The 19641-nt window shown below is 37.7% G+C and overlaps 1 protein-coding gene across 1 annotated transcript; it reads right to left on the reverse strand.

The window, feature by feature from the left end:
* Positions 1–48: 48 nt before the first annotated feature.
* On the reverse strand, positions 49–18934 carry LOC101742197 (G protein-activated inward rectifier potassium channel 3). The gene is made up of 11 exons (XM_038021223.2): positions 18833–18934; positions 17911–18441; positions 14253–14397; positions 13699–13890; positions 11185–11256; positions 8637–8747; positions 8177–8283; positions 6997–7146; positions 6522–6641; positions 5510–5608; positions 49–736 (listed from the first exon to the last, which is right to left on the reverse strand). Exons 2-11 carry the CDS (start codon positions 18357–18359, stop codon positions 616–618), a joined length of 1566 nt encoding a protein of 521 aa, XP_037877151.1. The 5' UTR covers positions 18360–18441; positions 18833–18934; the 3' UTR covers positions 49–615.
* Positions 18935–19641: the final 707 nt, after the last annotated feature.

A 19641-nucleotide genomic window follows, 5' to 3' on the forward strand; every position in this document is an offset into this window, starting at 1 on the left:
GCGGTCATAGCGGTGAGTCATATTGTGTGCGGTTAATGAGAACATCACTTTTTCATCAAGCAAACATTTTATTTATAAACAGGCAGACAATTGAGAATCTTCACTGATAGAATATGAGGAAATGAACAATTAAGTATTATTTAATTACTTATTGGTTGTTTTTTTTTAATTGCTTGTGAAGGTGGATGAGCTCACGACCAACCCTGATGTTAAGTGGTTAGCGAAGCACATATACATCTACAAAGTAAATGCCACCACTTACCTTGGGACATGAGCTCTAAAGTCTCAGTTTTTATAGTACAACGGCTGCCCCACCCTTCAACGCATAGACTGCTTCACGGTAGAAATAGGCAGGGCGGTGGTACCTACCCGTGCGGACTCACAAGAGGTCCTACCACCAGTAATTTCAAGCCAAAGGTGAAATATGATCGCATCACAAAATTATAAGACAATTTGATCCATAGTGTGTATTTGATAATGGTAATAGCGACCCGTGGGAAGCCATAAGCTACCCTAACTATGATCGTTCACAATATGCCTTGTGAAAATCTTAGAAAATACTATCGAATATTTTCTCTTTTCTCACACTGAACAGAAACTAGTTATCGCTAAATATCATGATGCCGTGGTCTTCTTTCTGAAAGACGATGATCTTTCCAGTTGGAATGCAGAGATCTTTTCGCAGAAGGAGCTTGGAGTACACGGGCGTGGGGTCGAGCAGCTATCCTTCGATGTACTGGAATGAGATAATTTTTGTTTGCGTTAATTTAGTGAAAATGGAAGGATACTTTGTGACTGCATTGGGACGAGGTGATGATAACACTGACCTACGTGTGTTCACTTACTGATGCGCAGAGTATGCGTACAGTTAAATGTAATTTGAGTACAGTATGCTTAATGATACTGAGATGCATGTGACTAGAAGATGTATGGAAATGGTAGTGCAAGCTACAGGGAGAAGAGGTTGACCGAAGTAGACACGGATGGAGTGTGTGAGTGATGATATGAGAGAGAAAAAGAAAGGAGTGAGTCTTGAGCTGACGGCTGATATAAGAGAATGGAAGAGAAAAAATCGCTGTGCCGACCCCACCTAGTGGGATAAGGTGAAGAAAAAGAAGAAGAAAATGCGTATCTGTACGCCTATTTCTACTAGAACAAAGATAGATGCTTCAAACTCTTGGGCAACCGTATTAAAACCGTGTTATGTCGTGTCGTCTATATATAATCACTCAATTTCGGACTGTAGAACCATCTGCTTATCAGAAAGTAAACATCCGTGAGAAGTCGGATTGGAATTAGCCAATTCGGGCCCTACGATGACTCGGACTGCAGATAGAACAAGTTTTAGAGAGATTTTTTTATTGTTGTCTTTATTTAAACTAAGGTAAAAGCTCCTAATACGGCGGTAGTCAAAATCGCTTCCTATTACGGTGGTATTTCTATTTTCGACATTTATTCTTGTTTTATTCAGTTTAAGCTCACCAAAACGGAATCTATTTATTCTAAATCTATTACTTCATAACATAACTGACATTTTCAAGTGTAGCATATAAACAACACTACAAGATCTATCAGTTTGTAGCACGGCATCAACGTGAGAGGAGTTTCCATACAAACGCGGAACAAAAAAATAAGTACACTAATATTTAGAAACTAAGTTTTTTGTATTAATAAGTCGTTCAACTTTGTTAATGTGTTATTTATAGCATTTTCCTACTATTATACTTACTTTTTAAATAGCTTGTTTCATATATGTAACTCATTTTTTACTCAAAAAATCAGAAACAAAATACCGCCGTAATACGGTACGAATTTTATAGATTAGTCCTAATACGGTGGTATAACTCCGAAATAGGAAATATACTGGGCATATTTAATTGTTTATAACTTTCAATTTATTAAGTTATTGAATTAGTTCCAAGTTTAGTTGGAATAATTATTAATCTTGTAAATTAGAAACCATATTCTGCGGTATGTATTATTCATTAAAAATCTAGTTAAATATGAAAACTGTCGAGTGCAAAATGTTGGTTTCTTAGAAGGGGTAAAAATAGGAAGGTGTATTTTAATTAATCACAAATCATTTATTTTGTATAACTGTTGACTTGAGTTTTACACATCTGGGCCAAAAAACTGTTATCGTTTGATTAAGTATTTACATTCTTTGTTTATCGAAATTTTGATGGGTCAGAATTAGGATTAAAAAAATACGAGTAGTTTTCCTATTACGGTGGTAGTTATTTCCAGGTAACTCTGTGTTAGGTTCTATGATCTCCTATTACGGTCATATTCATAGAACATAAAATTACAAGTTTTAGGATTCCATAGAAATAATAGAAAGGTTATTTATACTTATTTTACACAAAAAGATAATACAATAAAAACAGATTTAAAGAATGTCTAAATGCTATGTACAAAGGCGAGCTTAACTCTTCATGAGTTTTCTTCCAGCAAACCATTAGCAGAGAGAAATACGATGTATAAGAGGGGAATAGTGTACAAGTGAAAGGTTATTAAAATATACTAAATACAGTGGATTTCATTAATAACGACCTCGGTTATAGCGACGTCAAACTTACGTCCCTTGAATCTAAAGCATACTTTCGTAAGAAATTCATTCGGTAAGAGCGACTTTGGATACTATAGCGTCAATTTCGGGTATAGCGATTTGTTTTTATGAACCATTTATGACAGATTCCCAGAAATCCCGTACAGATATTTCTATTGAGTCGGTAAAGGCACAAAGACTCATTCATAAAACTATTAAACTTTCTTATCTTTTGTTTACATTCACAGATGACCATCTGTGAAACATTCACAGATTTGTTTTGTTTGTTCCTAAGCAGTCCTCAATAAATTTACCATTAAGTAATTCTATTTTGTTCATCTTAAATATGTATAGCTCTATTCAGACAGCAGTGGCAGCGGCCGCCGCATCAGCCACCGAACATTTTTATCCTTTCAAGCGATACTGATCTATAAAACAATGTAGATAAAGTTTAAAATTCTTTCAAAGCTGAAAGTGCTCTTCGCACCTTTTTTTTCTCCTACCAATGCTGATAGCCTTGGCAGGCTATTTCAGCTTCCCCTTGACGTGTAGATGATCTCATGGGGCTCAAACCGGGAGTGTTGCTAACACTGACCCTTCGAAGAGCAGTGCTTCGAAGAATCTACCACTGGATCGGAAACGCGACCAACTAAGAAGATCCGGTGAGAAACTCAGTGGGCTGCGTCTATAGGTTGATTTCTTCTTCGAGTTCTTCATCGCAAGCGACGGGTTCGGCGAGGACGGTAACCGGTGCTTGAGGTACCTAAAACACCGTTAATGGATCGGGAAGATCCGTAATGACGTGCTTAGGGCGACGTCGACTGTTTACCATTCGGTCCACAAGATCGGGTAGGCCTTCGCATCGCTGTCGGCCGTTGCCACCGATGTCTGAATTGAGCCGAAAACTTCACTTACCTTAAGTTTACCATTAAGTTTAAATCTAAAAAACCTTAGTTACTCCTTATATCATCAGCTATCTATTAGTGAAAGTCTCGTCAAAATTAGCCGGAACAAACAGACAGACAGACAAAAATTGTAAAAAATGTTATTTTGGTGTATGTACCGTATATATATTTATATGCATGTGGTAAAAAGCGGTTATTTCAATATTACAAACAGACACTCCAATTTTATTTATGTGTATACATTCGAAATTCCCTAGAATTCTCATGTTAAAATACAATCCAAATCACTTTTAAACGCGGTAAAAATGTACTCTTCTTTCCGAGCCGACCTGTGTGAATGCACTGTTATACTTACTAGGTACATTTGTATTATAAATTTCATTAAAAGTGGTCAATTAATGCAAAACTTACAATTTAAGTTCTTCACATTTATATTATTTACTTAATAAATATTATATGTTCGGAACTTAATAAATATAATTTCTGACCCTCTGTATTAGGAACCGTCTACCGCAGTAATAGGCTCTGACCTCAATCATACCTCCGTATTAGGGAAAATCGACCCGGCTATTTAAAACATTTTTTTAAATAAGTAATTTCTAGAAAAGAAACATAGACTCAACAGTAATACGAAATTTAAATTCCATTTTTGACGATGAAAATTTTTTCCATCTTTAGAAATACTTACAAATGCTTATTTTTCTTTCTTACTTTCAAATTTTGCGAAATACCTCCGTAATAGGTGCTTTTACCTTAGTGGTCCTTATGTAGTTGAAATTATAAGTTTGAACATTATCATGGTTCTATTTCGCCAAGACTACACTATAGACAAATAATTTTAAAGACAAACAATATTAATCTATTCTCAATTTGACCAGACTTTAACAATTGATAGGTATACATGCGCGCGTGTGTGTGTAAAATACATGGTAGTGTGTGTAATGTTTTCTTTATTGATTTAATGTTTTTTTATTATACCTTTAAACGAGCAATTCTTGTATATTGATATATATATATATATATATATATATATATATATATATATATATATATATATATATATATATATATATATATATATATGTATATATTCTGAATCTCGGAAACGGCTCCAACGATTTTCATAAAACTTAGTATAGGTACAGGGGATTTCGGGGGCAATAAAATCGATCTAGCTACGATTTCTTTTCAGAAAATGTTATTTTATTAGTGTTTTCAATTATAATCAACTCTTCCCGACTTCTATTGGCGAATAATAATACTATTTTTCTTAATTGAGAGCAACTAACCAAGATGGCGTTATCAAAAAAAAACCAAGCAAAGCTCGGTCATCGCCTAGTGCATAATTAAAAAAAAAATTGTGTTCTGCGTTCCTTTTCTATATTCTCTATAAGTGTAAGAAATGTCATACTCCTCCGATCGCGCAGTTTTTGTAAAAAGGGTTACAAAGTTTCTGCTTCGCGTATTAATATATGAAAAGGTAATGGTAATGATACTTTAGTTCATATTTAATTTTGTTTTTCACAATAATATTTTCATACAAGATTCCACTATTTATGCCTAAACTTTTTCGAATTCGTTTATAAGTTTTTTGTTAAGATGTAACGACTGATCAATATGTTCTTTTAATTTACAATTGTGTTGATTATTTAAAAACAAAACGCAGTCCGTATTTAGTAGCCCCTTAGACTACCATCGATTAGGTAGGTAAAAAAAGATAAATTACCAAATAAGCAACGTCTCTTAACCACCACTTTTCACTAGTGATAGGACCTCTTGTGAGTCCGCGCGGGTAGGTACCACCGCCCTGCCTATTTCTGCCGTGAAGCAGTAATGCGTTTCGGTTTGAAGGGTGAGGCAGTCGTTGTAACTAACAATACTGAGACCTTAGAACTTATATCTCAAGGTGGGTGGTGCATTTACGTTGTAGATGTCTTTAGGGCTCTAGTAACACCAGGTGGGCTGTGAGCTGGTCCACCCATCGAAGCGTTAAAAAAAATCCGAAATGATTAAATTACCAAAGAATTAGTACATAAACCCTTGCATGCTTATTTACCTGTGTAATTCCTTGGCACTACAGTAGGGAGTATCAACAGGCTCTGTCGCGTCCAGTTTCTTCTCTTCAATCACGTACTTCTGTTTTCTGCCGTCATATCTATTAGGGATTGTCATTTAAGGAGAGTAATTAGTGAGCTTTGAAACGGTCTTACTAATGAGTAAAGCGCCCTGTGTGATCGTGTCGAAAGAACGAAAATGTCGGTGCTCAAACTATGCTGGCAGTCACCATAAGCATCTCAATCAAACTCTTGGGGTTTTTTTGATGTAAATACTACTTTATTGTGAAAACGCTTTTACGTGAATCATTTAAAGTATTGCCTATTACAAGCCACAACTTTTTCTCATATCTTATTTATTGCTAACGCCATCTATTGGCAACCAACAAGAAATTAATTATTATTTTTTCTAACAAAATACTAAGCACGTGCATAAGGAACAACTTCTATGAGCAACATCCTGTGATAAAAAAAACCGGTTTTTACTGGTGGTAGGACCTCTTGTGAGTCCACGCGGGTGGGCACCACCACCCTGCCTATTTCTGCCGTGAAGCAGTAATGCGTTTCGGTTTGAAGGGTGGGGCAGCCGTCGTTACTATACTTGAGACCTTAGAACTTGTATCTCAAGGTGGGTGGCGCATTTACGTTGTGGATGTCTATGGGCTCCAGTAACCACTTAACACCAGGTGGGCTGTGAGCTCGTCCACCCATCTAAGCAATAAAAAAATAAAAAAAAACCGGTAAACCTGTGGAATTTGCGTAACCAAAATTGGCGGCAACGCGTATTGTTAGCCAAAAGGTAAGTTCCGCAATGCTGACCATCATTGTTGATGTCTATGGGCTTCAGTAAGCATACCGGACCGGCTGAGCTTTGAATTTATGAGCTCAGCTAAAATAATAAATAAAATATCAGCTGAAAGAGATCATTGTCGTATTATACCTTTGTCTCCTCAGCAGTGGGCTGAAAAACTACCATTATTAAGATCCTCTCAAATAAAAACAAGCGTGACTTGCCTGACAACTGGTTTGAATCTATGTCCCCACACGACTTCCCGTGGCAGATAAGACGTTTGACTCTGTGTAAATGTTCCCATTGATGCTGATGCCCCCTTCAGGCTCAAAGTAATCTCATAGCTGAAAGAAAACACGTAAATCTCAAATCAGCATCCACAGTGTAGGTTTGCATTGTGTGGTGTTATCAAATTAAGAAGGAAAATAGCACTCTACATATATAAAAATGAATTGCTGTTCGTTAGTCTCGCTACTACTCCCCGTCGGACGGATTCCTTTTGTTTGTTTTAAGTTTATTTTATACAAAAGTTTAGGTCTTTTATTTATCGATTGAGGCACTACGAAGTTTGCGGGGTCAGCTACTTTTATATATTTTTAACTCAATCAACCAAGTCGACCAAAATATTCTCATTGCTGTTCCTATTTAGAGTACATTACTGTCCAAAATTACCCGAGGGCAGTAATTAAATACACCAACCTGCTATTCGCCAGAGCTTCTGGAGTATACTCATATAGAGGGCTGCCGGCATCAATAATGTGGACTATAGTGACTGGCCACAGAGGGAACTGTCGCTGCTGGAGCGCCATAGGCCTGGCGTAATACCGCAACACCTCACCTTCTTTGGTCCTGAAATAGAATACCACATGTTTACCCCGTGGTAAAGTTGAAGTCGATATAGCTCGCAGAGTTAGTGAGCTGAAGTGGCAGTGGGCTGGTCACATATGTTGCAGAACCGATAGCCGTTGGGGTAGACGTGTTCTGGAGTGGAGACCGCGAACCGGCAAACGTAGTGTAGGACGCCCTCCTGCTAGATGGAGCGACGACCTGCGCAAAGCAGCTGGCAGTAACTGGATGCGTAGAACCGAAGATCGGGTTCAGTGGCGAGCTTTGGGGGAGGCCTATGTCCAGCAGTGGACTGCCGCAGGCTGATGATGATGATGAAAGTTGAAGTCGTCGTGGCCTAAAGGATAAGAATGCACCGGACGTGCATTCGTATCTAGCGATGCAACGGTGTTCGAATCCCGCAGGCGGGTATTAATTTTTCCAATGCATACTTAACAAATGTTCACGATTGACTTCTACGGTGAAGGAATAGCATCGTGTAATAAAAATCAAACCCGCAAAATTATAATTTGCGTAATTACTGGTGGAATGACCTCTTGTGAGTCCACGCGGGTAGGTACCACCAGCCAGCCTATTTCTGCGGTGAAGCAGTAATGCGATTCGGCTTGAAGGGCGGGGCAGCCGTTGTAACTATTCTTGAGACTTTAGAACTTATACCTCAAGGTGGGTGGCGCATTTACGTTGTAGATGTCTATGGGCTCCAGTAACCACTTAACATCAGGTGGGCTGTGAGCCCGTTCACTTTTTCTAAGCAAAAAAACTGCACACGTTGTCTTAGAAAAAGTAGTACCTGCCATTAGCCATTGGATATTAACCCCGAGATCATCTAGACACTCTAAACGTACATTCAGTCTGGCTGCAGATTGTAAGAAATTTCGGAGAGTCCCTATTGTATCCCAGTATCCAATCTGCGTTTTAAATTTGTAGTAAAATGCCAAGAAATTGACAGATCCTTCGTACTCATTTAATGATGTCATCGGCATAAGCAGTTTTTGGACGAAATTTCCTGTAATGTAATTAATGGTGGTGGTACCTGTGGGTTGTTATGAAATGTGCTGAGAATTCTGAGCAGATGATGTGGTCGTAGTTGAGGTCCCAGGCCCTCATCATCAGACATAGCTGACCGTCGCGCATGCTGATCTGTAAACATAATATAACATAAACATAATATAATCAGAAATATGATCAACTAAGCGTTAGCTAAAATAATATTGTAATCTGATTTTAAAATTGTAAAATTAATTGTATTTATACATATTTACGATTTTGTTACGTTGTTTTTACGGTCGCAGCCGACTAAGATGACCATTCGTTAGGTGTTCATTAAGCTATCTACGCTAAGCTAAGCCAGCATACATATAGGTAAGTGTGCTATCCACGGCACAGCAGAGCATAGCTTGAAATAGGTTAGTCTCCAGTAATGGTAAAAAGACAATGCCAGTCATACATGCGAGATACAGTAAGTAGTAAAATATTATTATATAAATGCCTACCACAGCCTTCTTACTGAAACCAACTCCATCGCGAGACAGTTTCTCTGGGCGCGTTAGTTTTGCGTATACCACACATGTCAGTACCCCGGATAGCCCGGTGCCGAGGATCAACTGGAAAAGAAAAGTTCTTTTTTATTTAAAAGTTGACTAAATCGTATTATAGGAAAAAAGCACGTTCGAAGTTAGGAGTTCCACTTTAAAGATTATTAAATTTCAAAAAGAAAGTCTTTCATGTCAAAACCGATAAAGCAGTAGAAGAAATGTGACCTTTCACAAGATTGTAAAATCCGATGAGCGCTAAAACTATAAAAATAGAAATCAGCTTTGTTGTTGTGGAACGTTTAGCGACCTCCCTATAAATCGCATTTCAGTATCCGGTAAATTAACATTTTTACGAAATACGATTGATCAAGTAGCGTTATTTTCTCAATATCTTCGGTGGCATATGGATGGTCTTTGTTCAAACCTTATTTTTAGAAGGACATGTCAGAGCCTCCAGAAAACATCGAGGAGGTTTACAGTTGATAGCTCCAAATAGATGAAAGGATATTCTCAAATAAGTTCTATTAAAGCAGCTGTATACAAAATATGGACAGCAGTACAGAATTTTCACGGCCCACGGCAGCTCACGGTCCTCCGACTAGTTGGTTACCTCAGTCTATAGACATCTACAACGTAAATATCATCACCCACCTTGAGATTTGCGTTTTAAAGTCTCAGTGTTATAGTACAATGGCTGCCCCACCCTCCAAGCCGAAACGCATTGCTGCTTCACGGCAGAAATAGGCAGGGTGATTTTATTTATTTATTGCTTAGATGGATGGACGAGCTCACAGCCCACTTGGTGTTAAGTGGTTACTGGAGCCCATAGACATCTACAACGTGAATGCCGCCACCCACCTCGAGATATAAGTTCTAAAGTCTCATTATAGTTACAACGGCTACCCCACCCTTCGAACGGAAGTGCATTACTGCTTCATGGCGGAAATAGGCGGGGTGGTGGTACCTACCCGTGCGGACTCCCAAGAGGTCCCACCACCAGTGACTAGTGAGTGGTGTTATCTACTCGTTCAAACTCACTATGGACGTATAGTGTATTTGAACAAGTAGGTATAATAACCGGCAAACTTCTTGAGCATTTGTTGACTTAGTGGGGGTAAGTTTGCGCATGGTACACTCACGTGCAAAAACATTACTTACTCTGCGTCATAATGCTATTAAATTATTAAAATCAACATATGTATTTATTTATATATTTATTAGAACATCAACAAAAAATATAGGTTAATAATTGTAATAATTTAATCTTGGGGTAAAATAGATATTCCTTCTATTAAGTCAAAACTAGAGCTGTTGCCAGGTCTTCGTTCAGTTGAAGCGAAGCTGTTTTTTTTTTCGTTATCACAATCTTGACCATTATCATCATCACTGTTTTCATCACCCGAGTCGCCATCATCGTGATAAGTCGACATAGGGCACATCGGTGTAGTTTACGACTCGGTCGGTTCGATCTTCTTTTTTGTCTATAATTAATTATTTTTTGAAGATATTCGATTCGTAGTACCTAATCGAATGTTACTTTTTTCAATTACCAGCTTCAGATTATTTTCTGTTTTTTTTTTTCATCTGAAGCCTAGCTCTTTCATAATTCGTCGTAAACTTCATTCCGAGCCATTAAAATGTATATCTTCTTTAAAATTTTCGAAGCCTTTCTACGGTACGGAGTTTCGCTACTTGTTATGTAGTTATTATGATTACATCTTTTTATTACAGATTGAACGAAACTATCCATTCCGGTAACTTTCTTCTTCCCTGATCTTTTCTGACCCGGAGTCCCAAGCACGATGAGCAAGCCAGAGCCTTTAGCTTCGTTAATAATGCACCTAACAGTACTCACTGATGTTTTTGTTGCTTCCGAAGTCTGTTTTACTTTTTCCATAATATCATTCTTCCCCTGTTTTATAATGAAGCAATATACGTCGTACACAATTTTTCTACCCTTTCTTTTGAATACTACACCAGTTTGTCGCGGCATAGTGTATTTTTTATAAAAAATCAACAAACACTCAACAAATAGCAATGGCAACAAAGTCAACAAGCAATTATAACAAAATATAACTTAACGATTAATAACGATAGACTTTTCACTGTACGCAAGCGTACTTTTGGGAGCAAGCGGAACGAAGGCGCGGTGCGGGACGCAAGGTTCGACTGATCTACCAATAACGCGCTCGATACGATTTCCCCTGCCGTCGCGCCTCACCCTCACCACCATAGTGATCTAAAATTCGGTTCTGCGCAGTCAAGGTCATTTGCTCACGATGTTTGCCGGTTACTATACCACCAATAATTACACAAATTAAAATTTTTGCGGGTTTGATTTTTATTACACAATGTATGCATTTTATTATTTGAAATATTATTACCGATCTGCGAGATTTTTAACACCGATACAGTTGCAATGCTTGATACGAATACATCTGAAATTTTATTCTTTAGGCCACTATATTTTAAATACAATATGCATAATATATTATGGAAAGTTTACCTGCATGATGAATAGGAAGATAGATTCAGGACATTCTTCGTCTATGGCGCGATCTCCAAAGCCTATCGTTGTCTGAAATATTAAATCAAAAGAGTTAATTCTCGATTTTATTTCAAACCCTGCAACATGCGAGGATGAGAGCGTGACGTACATAGAATAGAAATTCATTTAAGTGCATAGACTAGCGGTATTGGATAACTCTAAGACTTTGTTTGTTTCGCGTCAGAAATAGGCAGGGCGGAGATAAACAATCCAAAACAGTTTGATAGAGTAGGTATTATTGAACAGTTGCTTTGCTAAGTAATCCAATTCCTAAGGCCAGTTGCTAAACAATCATAGCACTTTGAGAAGTTTGTTGTAGATAAACCCAATAAAATATGAGAGTTTGGCCACGCTTTTTAAAACGGGACGTGAAATTAAAACTCCTATGACCTATTTTGATGCTGCAGTCGTGTTTTCCTTCTTTTTTTTATTGCTTATCTGGGTGGACGAGCTCACAGCCCACCTGGTGTTAAGTGGTTACTGGGGCCCATAGAAATCCACATCGTAAATGCGCCTCCCACCTTGAGATATAAGTTCTGAGGTCTCAAGTATAGTTACAACGGCTGCCCCACCCTTTAAACCGAAACGCATTACTGCTTCACGGCAGAAACAGCCAGGGTGGTGGTACCCACCCGCGCAGACTCACAAGAGGTCCTACCAACAGTAATAAATCGTATCAACAGCAAGTATTACAATGAAGACTACTCATCGCGTACAATAGAAATTGGAGCATATCACTTTCGTTCATTTCATTGTTAATGTTCGCCGTTTATTTAATTTCCGCAGTGTCGTCTCGATCGACAACGATCTGAGGAAATTAAATAAGATTTACGAGAGAGCTGGCTAGTTACTATATAATTAGATTTGATTTTAATACGCTTTTTTTGGCTTCAGACGTACGTATGTTTGTAACGGAATCTTTGAACATGATTTTGACCCCCTTCAAAACTTCGGGTTAACTCGTTAATTGATATTCAACTAAAATAAATAATAGTTTAAAAAAACTAACAAAACACGCTTTTATAGAAAATCCAACTATAAAGTAGAAAATAAATTTTAATAAATTTGAATTAAAAATAGTGTAAGAGAAAATGATTTTATTGTAAAAATGCGTGGTGTGCTTTTCAGGATATTATCAAAATAACCCTTCTACTCATATCTGTTCATAAAATATTTATAACTACTGATACCATGCACCCCATGCAATAAATTAATTCAAATTTATTTTCTATTTTTTAGTTGGATTTTCTATAAAAGCGTGTTTTGTTAGTTTTTTGAAACTATTATTTATTTTAATTCGAAGACGTAGTCGTGTCAAATAGGCCGCTTTTGAACCAACAATCGGCTATTTAAAGACACGTCAATCATCACGTAGAAAAATAATGCGTATGGATGTCCATTATCTGCCTACATTCGAGCCAGGACCGCACCAATTTATGGGTTAAGGCAAGACATTATTTCATTAAGATACTGTACTACGACATTGGTCTTCAAGAGGAAATTAATTAATGGACTACAATCGATTTTTGACCTTCGTTAATTTTATTGATGACTATGTTTTCAGAGTTAAAACTGCTCCGAGTCGGAAAAACTGGTAGTAGGTTATGCTGGCACAAGAAGCCACCATCCTACCTGCTTCTATTGATAAACAGTTTTCCAGCGGCTTTAAGGTTGAGAGTTTTACCACAATTCTGGTCAATAGTAATTGTCAAGTATTTTTAAATATTTTTCTTTGATATACCGTTTTCAATAATTCTCATTTTCCGTAGCCAGAGGTAAGCTGAACTACTGATACAGCTACACTAGCTAGTAATTATGCCTATTTTTGAGAAGAGAGATGAAGCTCTTTTTTATTCCTATGTAATCGCTAGTAGCTTGTGAAGCTATTCCAGCTAAGTCCTAACGGGTAGGTGAGCTCACGGGCTCAACCTGAGATAATTTGCCAACACTACCCCTAGCAAGAGTGGTGCTTGCAGAATCTACCACCGGATCGGAATCGCGACCCACTGAGAAGATCAGGCGAGAAACACAGTGGGCTTACATATAAGTATATTTAACTTAAATGCACCTCAGAGATTGTGACCAGGGTTTTGTTGGTAGATAGTGCACTAAAGCATTAATTGGCTTTTTTAATTATTGGAGAAATTGGTGGTCACTGGAAAGGTCGAAGGCAGCGACCAAGAGGCAGAAACCCGACCCGTTGGACGGACCAGATTCGTGCAGCCCTTGATACCACAGTGCTCGATGCTCTGCACTCAGCTGCAGATAGGAACAGATGGCGGTGCATTATAAAAAACAAACTGTTTCAAGGCCATGACCACGACCCTCAGTAATGAGGAAACCAACGCAAGGAGGAGGATGAACAGACCGCTTGGTGTTAAATTAGTAGAGCCCATAGACACCTATGAGAGTGAAGCTCCAGTGATGCTCCTCTAGAACGTGGCTATAAAAACATCAAAATTGAATTCTCACCTGAGCCTCAACAGATGCCAAGAATATCGTCACGAAATCTTTGCCACCCGTCACGCAAGTCTTCTTCGGTGGATCTGGCTCGAAGTCGTAGTGGGCCAATGCTGATATATACCAGAATACCGCGAAGACCAGCCAAATGGCGAAATGGACCACCATTGTACCGATGACGATCCAACGCCATCGAAGATTGATCTGAGATTTAGATTTTGTAATTATTATAACCTGGTTAGCTTAGTAGTCAGTAATCCTGCTTGCTGTTTCGATAGGTCTGGACCCCATTCCCGGTCGGTGACAGTATTTTGTTAAGATATTTGTATACGACATTTAGGTTTGACTATATTTATGACTTACGACCTTGCGTTTCAAGGTCAGCGATATTCGCCTAGTGAAGTAATCGATTCCCACACAATACTAGGTGGGTCGTGATATATTTTTTGTATCTCCAGTATTAAAAGATGATGTTTTTTTAACAATGCGACATTCGTTGGGTCCATGAGTTCTGATTATCATCTCTAACTTTTCGAAGAAGAATCACCTTTAGAAGAAGGACTCACCAAAGTATGGAAGGTGTCGTTGAGGAGTCTGATTTTTTCAAAAGGTACGTTTTTGATGAGAGCGATGTTCTCCATCCCGTTCTTGGAGACGAGTCTTTTGGGGAAATCTCCGTAAACAGTCTTATTGCGGATAGCCGGAGGATTCCTGTAGTAGGTAAAACTGTTTTTGAATGCGTACATAAACCGGTTGCGCTGACGGTCCACACCGGTTAAAACGAACGCCGGTACCCATTTGTTGTCGACGTCGCCCAAAACACGTCATTACGAATCCTCCCGAGCCATTAACGGTGCTTTTAGGTACCACAAGCACCAGTCGCCGTCCTCGTCGAACCCGTCGCTTGCGACGAAGGGCTCGACGAGTGAATTAACTCATAGACACAGCCCACTGAGTTTCACGCCGGATCTTCTCAGTGGGTCGCGTTTCCGATCCAATGGTAGATTCTGCGAAGCACTGCTCTTGCTAAGGTCAGTGTTAACATCACTCTGGTTTGAGCCCCGTGAGCTCACCTACTAGTTAAGGTTCCGCTGAAATAGCCTCTCAAGGCTATCAGCTTAGGTAGGGAAAAAAAACCCATTTGTTATCAATACCCCGATCTATACATGATGTGTACATCCCGTATCAGAGAGTAATTTCATGAAATCAAAAGGGCTTACAGTGCAGAAGCTTTTTGAGTACAAACGAACAATTCCTTTTGCATTGCACGCAATGTGAGATATTAAAAGAAATAACAGATGCGCCTTAAAAGTGAATGTATTACTCGTAAAAGGAACAAGTTAATTTTCTACTTTATTTAGTAACTGCGTATAGTTCTCCATTTATGTTGTGCAAGTTATATTAATTACTTTTTAAGGGACAAGAGCACTTTGTATACAAAGCCTTCTTGGAATTTAAGTTTGGGGATATGCACTGACTAATTAATGGCAAAATGATGATTGCTTGAGCGCGTTTGTTGCCAGTCACTCAACTCAAGGCAGTTTTGTACTTTATAATCTATCTACTTTGATTGATTTTTTAAAGGAGATTATTTGGAAAACTCAAAATTAATTAATGTACAACTATTTTTGCGTAATAATATATCGCGATGCTTTTTTTTCCTTCCTAAGCTAGTAGGTGAGCTCACGGGGCTTAAACCTGACGACGTTCGCAGACTTCGCAGACTATACCACCGGATTGGAAACGCGACCCACTGAAAAGATCCGGCAAGAAACTCAGTACCTAGGCTGTGTCTGTGGGCTTATTTACTCGCCGAGCCCTTCGTCGCAAGCGACGGGTCGACGAGTACCATGACCGGTGCTTGGGGTACCTAAAAGCACCGCTAGTGGATCGAGAGGTTCTGGAATGACATGTTTAGTGCGACGTCGACTATTTACCATTCGGTCCGCAGGATCGGGAACGTAGTTATCGCGATGCAATTATGTCGCTTGAACGAGATAATATCTATACTAATATTATAAAGAGGAAAGATTTGTTTGTTTGTTAGTATTGAATAGGCTCCGAAACTACTGAACCGATTTGAAAAATCCTTTCACTGTTTGGAAGCTACACTATTCCCGAGTGACGTAGGCTATAATCTTTTTTGAAAAAAATTAGAGATCCTTACTCAAACTCTACTATTGTAACCCAAGGTGTAAAAAAATTACCTAAAATATTCTTTACATCGCGTGCCCTGCGAAAACTATTGATGATAGAATAAAATAATTTACTACGACTTTGTAGAACACATTATTATTAACAAAAAGTGTCGCAACAGCATATATCTAACTATTATAGTTATGCCGCAATAAGTGTTCTTTTATTAAAAAAAATAAAACAACGTCAAATATCGTTGAATTTTTTGTTAAAGACCCGAGCGGAGCCGGAACGGGCCGCTTGTCATATAATAATTTCAATGCCACTCTCACTTCACATCAAGAATTGTTAGTTCATCCGCCTATCTATGCCAATAAAATGTCTATAGTACAAAATTATATATACAAACTGTTTTGACTCTGTATTTTTTTGTTTGTTTCTGTGATGTGATAAGTTAATTTTAATTTCCCCTGTCTGCGACGCATCCTGAATTAGGCATTATTAAAGTGTAAGTACAGTTGTAAAGTGCAGAGACACTAAAAGAGGCCCATCAGAGCAGTGTCATGTTTCCTACAAAACCAGTAGTCTTCTTTCTACAAATTAGATAAGAACGGTAAAACTATTTTTCTTTCTTTCAAAAACATGTTTTTTTAAATTGTATCTTTCAATTATGGTTATTGACATGATTATTACATTTACTTGTGGTAGGACCACTTGTGAGTCCAGACGGGTAGGTACCACCACCCTGCCTATTTCTGCCGTGAAGCAGTAATGCGTTTCGGTTTGAAGGGCGGAACAGCCGTTGTAACTGTACTTGAGACCTTAGAACTTATATCTCAAGGTGTGTGGCGCATTTACTTTGTAGATGTCTATGTGCTCCAGTAACCACTTAACACCAGGTGGGCTGTGAGCTCGTTCACCCATCTAAGCAATAAAAAAAGTATATATTATATTACCCCTAAGGTTATAAAAACTCCATTAAATCGAGAGATAGTCTACAAGGTTGCGCCGTTCGTCTAAGCACTAGCTAGCATTTGTTTACATTAAACAAGGATAGTGTATCTTTATGATGTTAGTGTATCTTTAGTAATTTTGCCGCGAAGATAGGCTATATAGGCTATCTTCGAGCGCACGAGCGCCAAATCGACGGATAGGAGTCAAAGTGGTCGCCATGGCCGAAATCGGTCGGATGAATCATCATCATCATCTTTATGATATCGTATGTTCATCAAGAATCCAAGAAAACCTCATACCAGTGTCAGACCCAACACCCAGATAACTATTTCATCGATTTCTCTAACAAAATAGAATGTCAATATTTTAATCCAAACAGTACGCTTTGATTTAAATATCTACTTTGTCCTGCAAGGTTAGGTCTGCTAGCAAACAGTCATCTGGTGCAGTTATATCGACATGTGGGACTGCATGGTGGTGGGATCCTGTGACAGGTACTTGTGGTACCCCTCTCGGTACTGATGCCAAGTGCACAATTACAAGTAACACGTGTTTACGAACGATTTTTGTGATAAAGAAATGTTGTTGAAAATGAGTACATTTGCGTTCTGTATCTGTATCCATATCTGTTTATGGCAAGTGCGATAGTTTCATTTATAACAATCTAATATATAAAATTCTCGTGTCACAATGTTCGTTCCCATACTCCTCCGAAACCGCTTGGCCGATTCTCATGAAATTTTTTATGCATATTCAGTAAGCCTGAGAATCGGCTACTATCTATTTTTCATACCCCTAAGTGATTAGGGTTGTCCACTCTTAACATATTTTTTTATTTGGACTTTTTTTTTGTTATAATGAGGTATTATATGGTTGAATGAGGTTTTGTTATTTTTATTATATATTCCCTCATCGTTCTCAGCACTACATACCCCTTTCACTCATTTACCACATCCTTACACACTTACAATAAGTTAGTTTTTTTTTCTACACTAGAAATTCCCTAGAAATCTTATTTAAGGCAAAACAACGTTTGCCGGGTCAGCTAGTTTATTATATAATTGTTTGGTGTTTTTAATTTTTAAATTTTCTTTAGGAAATCTTTGACCAAAAAAAAAGTTGAATAAAACTTACCTATTTATCTTTTTCTTCTCTATTTTAACTGGAATTTCGACTGCTTCCTCTAACCTTTTAAAGTTCAAACTTGTATTACTCTGAGTGATTATAATTTTAGGCAGCTGCTGCGATAGCTTCCTTAGTCTCTCAGATTTTGGTTCGGAAATTACAGAAACCAGACTGCCTGTCGAATTCAGTTCGTTTTCCAACTTGATAGATGTTTTTGGTGTTTCTGTTGAGTTTCTAGAATTAGCACTATGTTCTTTTATTCTTTCGTGGTCTTCTATGTATTCTTCTTGTTCAACTTGGTCTTCGTGTTGAGCTTGGTCTTCTTCTTGAACGTCTATTTTGGCTTCTTTCAAATATTCTAGGCACTCATCGTAAAGTTTATCTATTTCGTCGTATTCCATTTGAGCTTTCAAAGAGTCTTTTTCCATTGAATTATTGAGTATATCTTTGGCCTCCATCTCTCTATTTTTTCTTCTACTTAATACTTTTAAATTTAGATTGGGTGTTTTAATTTATATCACGACGCGTCACTTGTTTGTTCTGAAAGGCGTAACTTCGGTAAATAGAGGATTTGCTGTTTGATAAAACACGTTGTTTGATTGTTCATTATTTTGAATTATTTAATTGTTACAAGACTTGGTTTGGGTGATAATTTCCGTTGTCTTCATTTTAGGGATTTTTATTACTTCATTTAAAGATAAAAAGGTTTTTTTTGTTACAAATAATTATCTAAATAATAAACACTTTTAGAGTCCGAATAGTCAATTGTAATTTACATAACGTTGCAAGCTACAAAAAACACTTTAAATTCAATTCGGAAAAACACTTGAATTGTTTTCGTTACTCTATCAATAATTTCTGTATTTCCAGTATAATTTTCTTAACAATCCCATTTTGTCACTATTTAAATTCAATAAAATTTATACCGAACCTGTGTACTTTATCAGCGCGTTATTACTTATCAACGCGTCTGCTAATTCTGAGATCTCCACTCGAGTAGAAAATACTCGACCTTGTCAACGCTGTGACTCATATTCTCGGAACTTCGACTTTTGACTACATAGTATTTCACTACATAGTATAAAACAAAGTCGCTTTCCCTGTCCCTATATCTGTCTGTCCCTATGTATGCTTAAATCTTTAAAACTACGCAACGGATTTTGATGCGGTTTTCTTAAATAGATAGAATGATTGAAGAGGAAGGTTTATATGTATAATAACATCCATTAAATAGTGGAGAAATCAATAATAAATGAAAGTTTCCGAAGCGAAGCGAGGGCGGGTCGCTAGTCGTAAATAAATTGTGAAATCTGATAATCGGATCCCATAAACTTTACAAATTGAATATCGCCACAACAACCATCATTACCAAGCTAGTGCCGCCCAGGATTTGCTAGATGCTACTGTAGATTAATTGATATGGACATGTTAATGTACATTGTGCATGCGCCGCCTAAGAAATTGTTTTTAGAAAGTGAAGAAAGTGTTTTTTGAATTAATTAAAAAGAAAAAGAAAATATTCATATACATTAAGTCAAATAGGAATAGTGATAAATGTCTAAGATTAAAGAATAGTGTACTTTATTGCAGCTGACTGCGGAACGCACGAATTTCATATTAGCCGACCGTATCTAAATGACGCATTATCCTTCTTACACAACGACGCGGTTTGCTTAAGGTTTTATCAAATTTTTCATGTATTTTCTTTTGATTTATACGAATCTTAAAGTGGGATTACTT

This window comes from Bombyx mori, chromosome 28 (genome assembly GCF_030269925.1).
Source record: "Bombyx mori chromosome 28, ASM3026992v2".
Classification (NCBI taxonomy): domain Eukaryota; kingdom Metazoa; phylum Arthropoda; class Insecta; order Lepidoptera; family Bombycidae; genus Bombyx; species Bombyx mori.

Excerpts from the sequence above, each read along its gene's own strand:
- LOC101742197 (XM_038021223.2), bottom strand. The coding sequence starts at position 18,359 with ATGGAGGCCAAAGATATACTCAATAATTCAATGGAAAAAGACTCTTTG. Across the intron at positions 14,398-17,910 it reads GAGAAGAAAAAGATAAATAG|GAATCCTCCGGCTATCCGCA; the intron begins GTAAGTTTTATT and ends TACCTACTACAG. Across the intron at positions 8,748-11,184 it reads TCTTCCTATTCATCATGCAG|TTGATCCTCGGCACCGGGCT; the intron begins GTAAACTTTCCA and ends TTTCTTTTCCAG.